General features: G+C 39.9%; 1 protein-coding gene across 4 annotated transcripts in view; it reads right to left on the bottom strand.

Moving 5' to 3' along the window:
* Positions 1 to 345: 345 nt before the first annotated feature.
* ERG (v-ets avian erythroblastosis virus E26 oncogene homolog) overlaps positions 346 to 11285 on the bottom strand; it is a 62747-nt gene continuing 51807 nt past the window's right edge. For all 4 annotated transcript variants that reach the window (XM_010156264.1, XM_010156265.1, XM_010156266.1 and 1 more), the window contains 4 exons: positions 6085 to 6153; positions 5662 to 5718; positions 4050 to 4097; positions 346 to 1241 (listed from right to left, as the gene is read on the bottom strand). In XM_010156264.1, the coding sequence (XP_010154566.1) occupies positions 721 to 1241; positions 4050 to 4097; positions 5662 to 5718; positions 6085 to 6153 (695 nt within the window). In that variant the 3' untranslated portion in view covers positions 346 to 720. The remainder of the gene's footprint in view (positions 1242 to 4049; positions 4098 to 5661; positions 5719 to 6084; positions 6154 to 11285) is intronic.

Here is an 11285-nt window from a genome sequence, read left to right as displayed (position 1 = left end):
TACACTTGTCCTTCAACACATTCCGATTTCCAATGTTTGGCTCAGGGTTCCTGTAATACTGTCAAGGAATCGTAAAGTTTGGGTTGTCTTCACAGTTTGAGTAGCTGATAACACTCTGATGAATGGAACGCATTTGATTTTAACTTAGACAATGCTGTTATATTCCAAATCAGCTTCCACACTAAACCAGTCTTGTTTGTTGATATGTTTCTGTCTTTTAAATACAGGTAGAGTTTTTTCTTTCCTTTCCCCCTCCCCCTTTTACCCCCCCCTTTTGTAATGATTCATATATTGTATGTTAGGTCACTATAGACTTATCCTTATATTGCTGTAGTATAGTCCCAGTTTTGCATTAGCAAGATATCAAACTTTACACATAAGCTTATCAAGTTTTTAAGACCACCAGCTTTCGTAGGTTTTCCTTATCATTTCATGCTTTTACCTACAATAGTCTATTGTTGTTTGGTCCACAGAGTCGATGCCCATATACATTACAGTTTAGTATCTTAATAATTCTTTAGTATCTCCTTTAAATCCCTACTACAAAGAGTCTTTTTGACCTCTATTTTCAATGTGTTATTTTCCCAGCCAAACCTTCACTTGTCTCTTTAGGCACTTTTAATTCATGTACTCCGACAGAGTTCATTGTAATTCATCAGGGACTGTATCCCGGTGAAAGTGTCCTTGTTTGCTTTTTCTGGTGTTACCTTCTTTCCTCACTTAGTAGTAGGTGCCAAGATGAGAAGGCATGTGAGCAGCTGGCAGCCTGGTATTGGGGTAGATACCTCCAGTCGGTGAATTCCAGTACGGATTAGGGGCAGCGAAAAAGCTGGATGATGTTACAGGCAAAGCAGGGGGGTGGGGAGCTACAAAGTTCATCTTCTGAGGGTGCGCATGGTAGGAGCTCATGTAGGGGAGGTCTGAGGGGTATTTGTACATGGACGACTCTGGGGGGTGAGGCTGGAGAGCCTGAGCGATTCCATGGAAATCAAACTTGTAGGCGTAGCGCTTACCATGAACCTTAGTCATAATATTTTTATCATAGTAGTAGCGAAGCGCACGGCTGAGTTTGTCATAGTTCATGTTAGGTTTGCTTTTCCGCTCCCCCCAGCGCCGAGCCACTTCGTCGGGGTCGGTCATCTTGAACTCCCCGTTGGTGCCCTCCCAGGTGATGCAGTTGGAGTTAGAGCTGTCCGAGAGGAGCTCCAGCAGGAACTGCCATAGCTGTATCTGCCCACTCCCTGCGGGAAGAAACGAAATGCAAATGTCAGGACTTGTGACTAATAATGTTAAGACATCAATTCTTCCAATCTCTCGCACAGGACCCTATTAGGAAATGTTGCAATGTTGGTTCCTACTTCTTGCTCTTAACTAGTCCCCTTTCTCCCAGCCCTGTCTCATGAAATCCTACAGAGCAGAGATAATGGTAATGTGTCATGTTTTCCCTCATCTGAGTGGCAGACTGCCATTACATGGAGATTTAATAGTTACCTAATGTCATTCAGCGTAGACAATTGATGGGGAAATAATACAGCGCTCATTTAGGAAACTAATCTCTAAAGTTCAGGACAAACAGCTTTCACTTGCGTAACATTTTGCTTGTTCTCACAGCATTATGTTGCAACTCAATGTTCTCTGCTATGGAATAAGCCTACATGAAAATGGAGAAGTTCAGAGAAAGCTGGGCTTGTGCCAAACCGTATCATCCATGTGCAGCATTTGGGGAAACGCATAACGGAAACTTATTAGCTTGCTGTTGTGCTGCATACAACCATGGGGCAAAACATTTGCAAGAACAGTGTAAAGGTCCATAAAATACATCCTTGTCATTGTTCTGGGACAAACAGGTTTAAAACATTACTGAAGTTAAGACTTTAAAAGTTGATGGTTTTTTTCTCACTCCTTCTGCCAATTTAATCTTAAAAAGAAAATAATTAGTCTGCTGTCAACTTTGCAGAGGCGTGTTGCCCAGAGTTACGGGAACAAAATTTGACCATTTTATGCGACTGAAAGTAGATTTCAAAGGGCCTTGCCACTGATATTCATGTTAAAAGGTTAGCGTTTCTTAATAAAGCAGCACTGAAATGATGCAAAATACAGCTGAAGCAGCTTGCAAGGCAATCTGTTTCACAAGCACAATGTCAGCAGAATTTGCCAACCAGCCTGTATGTGCTAACTTCTAAGTACATCTCTGACCAGGAATTGGTTGGGTTGCTTTTTTCTTTTTTTTCCCCAAACCAGATATGTGGGTATAATAAACAAGCTTTTCTTTAGAAAGCTTATAGTAGCGAATTACAATATCAAGCCAGAGTAGCATCTGAAATCCATTAGCAGTTTATACTTCAGTGCAACTGAAACCCATAGTCGTTTAAATGATATTTATCCAAACTGTCCTTAATGAATTTCTTCTGTTCCATTAACATGCATTAAGTAAACAAACAAACACAAGAATCCATGGTATGAGCAAGGCATGCAAGTTTTAGTACATGAAACATAACAAGAGGATTAGGCTTTGAAAATCAATAAACAGTTCAGCACTGGACAAAACACAAATTTTTGAATAAGCAATCCAACATATGTTCTAACATAAACACTTGCCTTCCAAATGTAATATATAGTCCTATGAAAATAAATGGTTGCTGTCAATTTCCTTTTAATGAGAGAGTAATTCCACCAATTTATAAACACACAAAACATGTTAAAGCACAGGAATGATGGTGTCTAAGAATTCCATATACAAATGTTTAAAAAGTGTCCCCAACCAAATCATGTTAGTGTCTTCCACAGTAATGAAGGCTACCAAATAGATGCTTGACAAAATGGCAAAAGGCAGGGTTTATGAACAAATTAAAGGAAGGTAGGCACCCACTTCCCTTTAAGATCAGTGTCACCTGGAAATCCATCGCCTTAGGCCATTTGGAAAATCCTATTCTTAATACTTAATTGCTTTCCTATGCTGTGCAAAATTGTTTAGAAAGCAAGCTAACCTAGAACTGTGCTTGATCTCATTTGGGATGAAGTGAAAGAAAATGGATTGGCAATTTCATGCCTTGAAAAGCCATAGAATCATTGCAAGAAGAAATTATGTCACTGGGGCTGGAGGAGACTTGCAGTGTGGAACGAGGAACACTGTGCCCAGTGGCTGTCAGAGCAAGGGAAACAGGAAGTGGCACATACAATGCCAATCCATTGTGGCAGATTATGGTGGTGATGACGGCTGTGTACGGCCACAGTGTGTCCTGCGCACTCAGAGCAGCAACAGTGAAATCTGCAAGGCTCACAATCAGTGCTACTGACTCACCAAGAAGGTTCCTCGTCTTTAGCTAAACTATGCTACAAGCTCCTGTCCACAACGAGCCCCACTGCCTTCTTTTTAAAATGGAAGGACATTTTTGAGGTGTTTAATCCAATTATTCTTTGCAAATAGAGTATGATTTCCTGTACTTTCCCTATATATTTTTTCTGGTTTGGGTTATTCATCCCAAAACATTTTATTTGTCAAGGTCAATATGGCATTGTACCATAGATTAACAGAACCTGGGACACATACGATGCAGACCAGTAAGCGACTCATGCCCTTCTATAGGAGTACATGGATGCCAGATGGGGTATCTTACAGCACTTAATAAAATCCCTGATTAGGCAACTGAAGTGAACTCCTATTGATATAAGGAGCTCAAATACCTTTCATGAGGTATTTGACTGACTGTATGTAACCATCTACTCTAGGATGATCTGAACAGCTCTCTATGGAGAGCTGTATTAACTCCACCTCTAACAAATATCATGGGAAATAGGACACCTAGCTCATGTGTAGATGCCTACATTAAGATACAGGAGTTTATGTGTCTTAATCTGTGACCTCAGTCCCACACCTGTGTAATTCAGAAACCTAATCCTGCAACTCATCAGGTATCACTAGCTCCCACTGAGTCATACTGAAGAGTGGTGAAATCAGTCACATCACCTTTCAGGTCTAGCCTTAAAGCTGAACTGGGGACACTAGCAGTGAAGGGAAATCCTCCTAAATCAGCAAAATCCCTTCTCACCTGGATTTGCAAGTCGGCTGCTGGTCGGTCCAAGAATCTGATACGGATCTACAAAATTGTGAAAGAAAAATTTAAAATCCTGTAACAGTGATGTCAAATATTTTACGTGTTATTTTTTAACCTTGTAAGGGACAGTGTGTACTGCCTGATGGGAAAGAAAGTACAACACTGGGGAAAGTGGTTCCTTTCTCTGCATCACAGTATTTGCATTTTTTCCCTTAAAATGGGTGTGTAAGTAAACAACTGCAAGGATACACATTTGCCTTTTGTACTTTATTAGTGTGCACAAGCACATATTCACACATACTGTAAATTTGGCCCAGAAGTATTCTGATTCCTACTTAAATAAAGTACACAGATGTGCAGGCACCCTTGGGTACTATCGACCACTGCAGCACACCAGGGCCCACAGGCACGGACAGGTAATGGGGTGAGAGTCCCCTTTGCAAAGGACAGTGGTGTCTCCTTTGGCGAGGCCACATTTGTTTTCCCCACACCACTGCTAACTCTTTCTGTGCCAAAAGAGAGTGATGCTGAGAGTGCATGGCTGAACCCAGATAATGTGGCTGGGTTGATTCTTCTTCATCACTCGAGTCCAGAGAGGGATCCCCTGAAGTAACCTCGCAACCAGGGTTTTCAGAAAAGTCCATGTCAGCTGTACCATGCCCATAGCATCTCAATGTTTTCCTCAAGGGACTCCCTTTGGAAATGAAACCTTATTTTGTCCTGAACTGAAGTTCAACAGGAAAAAGGGAAGGCTGTTACAGAAGTACAAAAACCCAAGTAATGGGCTGCACACACAGCCTGGAGCCCCTTGGTGAACGACCCTGTCGCTGGGCTGCCTCATCTCCAGACAGCTGCTCTCAAACGGCCGCCAGTCTTACAGCCAAGGAGATAATCAGGTTACATTCCTTATACAGTGAAATAATCTGTGCAGCTCACACACAGCTATTAAACAGGCCTAAGGACTTACATAAATCATCAGTATACTTCTCAAAAGATTCTCATGGTTGGAAGGCCTGATTAGATAAACCGTTATTTCAGCAAAATGCAGTATAATACTTCCCAGGCAGCATGCGTGTGAGTTAATGAGATGTAACCATGCGCACAGTCTTATTTAGCTATAACAAAAACCAGAATAATGATTTGGAATCCATGTGATAAAAACAGGCTCAGAGTCTTCTGAGCTGAGAATATCCTCCAATCTCTTCTATTTCCTACATCTACCCTTTTGCTGTTAACGAAAGCCGTAACTGGCTCAGAATCTCTGTAGTGCTTTCTAGCTACCTGTCCAAAACACAGCTGAATTCACAGTAAGAGATGATCAGGTCCTACGCCATGGATTAGTTCCTCTGAAAACACAAAATGCACTCATTTTGCAAAAGCACTACTCTACAAACTCATAAACTTCCACTTTCTACTCAGTTTCCCAATAACTTGAGAGTCCTTCCAATTTACACATCTGGTGAATTAGTGGTCACCAGCTGGAGATCTCACTAGTGGTCTGAATCAGATGGTGCTATTTGCTCCTGGTTAGTAGGCAAGAGCTGTCCTCATCATGTTCAACAAACCCCGTCACACCCAGGCATAATTCAAACAAAATGACACCCACCTAACTGAGGACGTTGGTCTTCTGTTTTGGGAACTGTTGAGGATGATGGCTGAGTAGCTGGAAATGGAAAAACCCAGGTAGTTATTTTTACAGTTTGGAAGATGGTCACCAAACCTGTGGTAGATCACAGGCCTGGGACTCTTGCTGCTCACCACTCGATGACGGTTACAGTAGGATTTAGCTTTATAAGACTGCACAGCCATGGAACTGATGAAGCCTGAGTTCAAGGAAAGATGTGGCTGCCCCAGTGACTCCAACCAGTATTGCCTACTCACAGCTAACAGGCTTTCCAGTCAAGTCACAGATTAAAATACTCCAGAGCTGAATGCTGAGGTAGCTCTTATCAGTTCACTTCAGAGTCTAAGCAGGTTGCACCACATGTGCATTAGGCCCACAGGTTAGATATATGCAGATATTTTTTACCTTTTGTCTGAGGACTGGGGTGGGTGTGACTCGTCCATGCTGATCTCCTGGCTTGCTCATAAGGCAAATCTGTGAAGGAAAAATATATTGATTCATGCAGATATGGCATAAAGTGTTTATGTCCATAAGGGGCACATCTTTAGGGGACCGACTGGATTGGAAAAAATATTGAAATAAGAAGGACAGTCCCTGTTAAAACCTTTTTTGTCCTTATTGTCTCTAAAAATAGCAGTACTACACTGCTCTCTGCATTTCTCTTTAGAGGTGCCTGTTCTTGTTAGATGTCTGAACTGCACTGACATACCTGGTAGAATATAGAGTCCATCATTTCCAAAAGCTCAGAGTACAATCTTTGGTCTCCTCCTTCAGCCCAGGACACCATGGAATGACATACACTGCATATCATGGACAGTTTATGCTAGAGTCTTGCAGGAAAGTCCCCCAAGAAGTCAGAGTTCAGATTAAGCATACACTGTGTACCATTCATTCTCTCCCAATCTCAGCATGCCACAGTATTTTAAGAAGATAGACTTTAGTTGATTTCATGTGTCATTCTTTGTTAATCTGTTGCTGTCCTCCCTTAAGATTGAGCAAACCTTATAGGTTGAATTTGAGTGTTTCCTTTTCTGCTACCTGCTCATAGTCAGAGATAAGTGAGACAATGAAGTCTTGGTTTTGTCTGTTGGAAATACCTTGAAACCACTGCTGTATGTTTGTGCTTGCACTGGCTCTCACTGCCATCACGCACTTTGTTACGCTCTCCCTGTGATACTGCTCCTCATGCTTGCAAGTGCTCTATTCCTCAGGTGTATTCTTTGGTCTCACTCTCATCATTCTGAATCCAACATTTTGGGATAACTGATTGCTGCACTTGCCAATCTCACTTCTTTCTCTTCTACTAGTCATTTCAAACTATTAATAATTCTTTTTCCTTCACCTTCCCTTCCACACTCCAGTATCCTCACAGATGAAACGTAACATGTGAAAACAATGAACATGCTTAAATGTTAAACATCTGTATGTATACATATTATATTTCTTCCAAAAAGTGGATAGCTTTTTTCCTGCTTCATCTATTTAAATATTCCTTTCTGCTTCTTGGGACAAGCTCTTTAACATGCATCTAAATTTTCATTTGTCTTTAATTTACTCATTAATTCTATTTCATCTCAATGCTTTAGCATATAAAATTTAGCATTTTTTAGCACATAAAAAAAGAAGAAACCAAAACATAAAAGCTTTCTTCAAAAAGTATATGTAGAAAATTCAAATATTTGGTTTACCCTTTAGAATCTTTTGCAGTTACCTGTGCTTTTCAATGGCTGGCTTTAACACACTATCTAAAATTGCTGCCAAAATCACAGAGTTACGTAGCCTGCCCAGGATCTCAGGAAGGTAGCAGTATCCACCTGGTAGAACTAAGCTTGTGCAGATGACTTGATTCTTAACAGCGCTTGTGCATTATTTTAGAAATTATGTTTGGAAATGAAACCAGCTAGGAAGTAAAGAAACATTCACAGACTGGCTGTGTGCAAAACAGATGTATCTCTGCCCATTTCCAACCACTGTGAGCAAAAGTATGGAATGGAAATAAAGTGTAATGTGAAATTCACAACCAAATTGCCTTTAATTTATTTAGTCTGTTTGGCTTCAGGAGCAGACTGGCACTACCAGCACTGTCGTCTTGCGGAATCTTACACTTCAAAAACTTTGCTTTTACTGAGATATGAAATTTATCTTTGTATCACATGTGAATAAATATTGTCTTTTTATGCCTGATTTCTTGAGAACTATTCCACAGTCTTGTCCGTCAGAAACTCAGATGTAGTAATGTGAATTGCACAAGTAGTCATCTCTGAGCAGAATACTGGCGTGCGGGTGAATCACTGTAACATGCAGATGTCCTGACGAGGTAGGGATCAACACTGCTATTAATTGTTGTAGTTAGAGACACCTCATAGCTTGGGGACTTTGTCATCTGGCAAAAAAAAGTGAGACAGACTCTGGTTGTGTTTCCTGTGGTTCCTGAGTTCTGTCTGTACAGAAGGGCTCAGCCATGGGCTGCTTGCATCTTGTCCAGGCCAGCCTTGTATCGCCAGATCTCTACCCCCATGGCAGCCTTGCCAGGGAGGTTCTGGTGACATAAGGAACCTATATTTTTCCTGCAGTTCTTCTATTCCCGGCCCAGAAAGACTGCAGACAAATAGGAGAAAAAGATCACATCGAAGGTATATGCTTGCCATCAGGCTGTGCAACTCATCCCACAATACATTCCTCTCCTTGCCTCGCCTCACCTCTCCCTCTCCTATTTGTCCAAATTATTAGGTATCTGTACACGGAGAGGGCTGTGTGATGTTGTGTGCTTGTACCTGGTGGCACTTGTAGCCTTAAAATATATTTGGTACAAATTTAGTACTGTGAGAAAACTGTTTTGCCTTTTAACTCAACACATCACAAGACGCTTTTCTGACTACGCCCTCTCCTTTAAAAGAAAAATCCAGTTATCAGCCTTTCTTGAAATAGCACAAAATTCTAACTTCATTCTTAGTTCAGTATTGTGCCTTGATAAACATGTTGCTATTCTAGATAAGCAGATCTGTTCTTACTCATGAGATGTTAGTACAACATGTCCTTATCTTGGACAGATCTCTGAAGAGAATGCTTCTGTTCGATGACACATGTAGACAAACCGCTATTAGGTCTCCCTGAGCTCCTGATCCCTTCACTGTATTGCTTTCAGCTTGGTGAAACCTCATGTTCTGTTGTAAAGGTGACTGAAGAAATACGCCTTTGTCATTGCAGTTCATTACAAGTCCTGCTCATTTCCTATTTTCTATTGTAGTGCCTTAACAATGGCACTGCTTAATTACTTTATCCAGGTTTTACATCCCAGGATTTTGCCAATTCCCACTTAACATTAATTATCCCCCCTCCCCTTCTCATTTTTGACCTTTTTCATGTCATCAAGTGATCGTCCCCAGGGTCTGCTACTGCTCTCACTTGAAGGGAGCTTCGTTATGGAAAAGATTCTTTTTGCAGTCTAGTTGAAATGTGACATTTAACTAAAGGGAAAGACGTGGAATAAGCCAACAAAATAGTTTCTTGAGAGAAAACGGAAATGCTGAAAAAAATATTTCTTTCTTTCAGAATGAAAAGCCCAATTTTAAAGATATTTGCCAACTTTCAATTGTAAAAGATAAAATAATACCTTTAAAATCATATGATAGTTTGTTGTAGGAAATGTTTATTCAGGATACACAGAAGAATAGAGACACACTTTATCCAAACTACAAGTCCCACAAGGAATTGTACCAGCACAGGAAGATACTTTTAATGTTTACATAAAGCATTTTGTTTTGTGTCATGGTACATGTGATTTGGATAAAAATGCTGAAGTGAATGACTTCACCACGTCTGAGATGTGTTTTTTTTAGAACCTTTTACTTCAGAGAAAACTAGTATTTTGTGTTTCCATCACATCAGGATGAAACAAATGCTGAAATCATAGAAATTCTCATGTGATGAAAAAATCCAGTACATCCAGTGGAAACATACCCATAAAATAGTATTCTTTCACAAATTCATTCTATCCTTTGCCTGAAATCCTCTCAATTGGCATGGTTATTTCTTGCAGGATACCCAGGCCCCTCTAGTCTTATGTTACTTGTTCATATTCCTTGGAAACTACTGAGAGCTTCAGGCATACAGCTTTGCATTGCAGTTGGTAACTGTTTCTATAGCTATGCTTTGTCTTCTTATCCCTATTCATGTCCTGATCCCTCCATGCCATTCAAAGCTCCTGGGTGCTACAATAACCGGTGACCACAACAGCCACAGTCTGCTTTAATGTTTCATGAAAATGTCTCACTCTTTTTTATAATATAATTTCTCCTAATACTGAGACCAAGCAGATACTCTGTGACATTCTTTATGTTGGTAATTATATAATTTTTCTTCATCTTCAGATCCTGAGCTGAATAATTTCAAACTTTGGTATCTTTCAACAGGCCCAAAAGACTTTCCATATTCCCATGGCTTGTCCTAAGCACCTTCTAATTCTGCAAACAAACTTTTTAATACGGGATGAATCACAGAGCTTTCCGAACAAGGCCACAATACTGATTTATTTAATGGCACAGTCAGATCTCCCATATGATCCTCCACTGTGATTCTTCATCTGTCTACTTTTTTTTCACTTTGGCCGGCAACTGGAGCAGTGGCTTTCATTGTGCCATAAATGAAGATGCCTGTGTTAAGGCATTCTTCTTTTACGAGTGAAGAGGATTAATCTGTAATCAGTAAGATAGGCAAATAACTTGTTTCTTATACTACATTTATCAACTTGTATTTTCAGCTGTTAACACTGACAGTTTGTCAATGCCTGTACAGGAATTCTTTAGAGGAATCTTTGTTTGTCAGTAACGACAAAATCGTCTGTCATCTCTAAGTTTTATATCAAATTCTATTGTGTCCTTTTTCCAATTATTAATAACTGTAGATCATAGCAGACAATGCTAAAGCACCTATGACTTAAGATGTCGCTTACTTAGTCTTGGTAACAGATTAATTAGCCACTTCTTGATTTCTTAAAATATTTTGTTTCTGATGCTATGCTGATCGAACTTTTATTGTAAATAGTTAGGAGGCCTTTGGGAAATACCCTATGAAAGCCAAATGCCAAATGTATACATTGGATCAAATTTTTCATTTTTGTTCACTACAGTATTATTACAGACAAATAAATCTAGCAGAAGAGTTTGTTTTCCTAGAATGGTCTGGTAGCTGTTTCCCTATCTACCTTTCTAATTATCAATTAACAAACATATATACAAGTGTATATAAAATGGTTACTTATGTGTACTGTCCTGAAGAGCCCATATATATATATATATATATATCCCAGAACACTGATAAAAGATAGCTAAAATATTTGTTATCAAAAAAATCTGGTTTTAATGAGAGAATGTATCTTTTCACAAGAGCACAGTCAATTCAAGTCTATGACCCTTCAGAACACTTGGATGTATGCCCGTGGCTCAGTAATGGACTTCCTTTAAATTTACTATTTTGCTGCAAATCCTCCTGATGTCTCACAGTATTTTGCGCTTATTATTGGAATAGCAAATGTCCAGATTACGCATTTTTCCAGCGTCTTTAGTGGTGAAGGGTGGTGTAAAGAAAACTTCTGGCTTCACAGCAAT

This window comes from Eurypyga helias, unplaced genomic scaffold, assembly GCF_000690775.1.
Source record: "Eurypyga helias isolate BGI_N326 unplaced genomic scaffold, ASM69077v1 scaffold18457, whole genome shotgun sequence".
In the NCBI taxonomy this organism is placed as follows: Eukaryota; Metazoa; Chordata; class Aves; order Eurypygiformes; family Eurypygidae; genus Eurypyga; species Eurypyga helias.
This window is presented reverse-complemented; position numbering and strand designations above follow the sequence as displayed.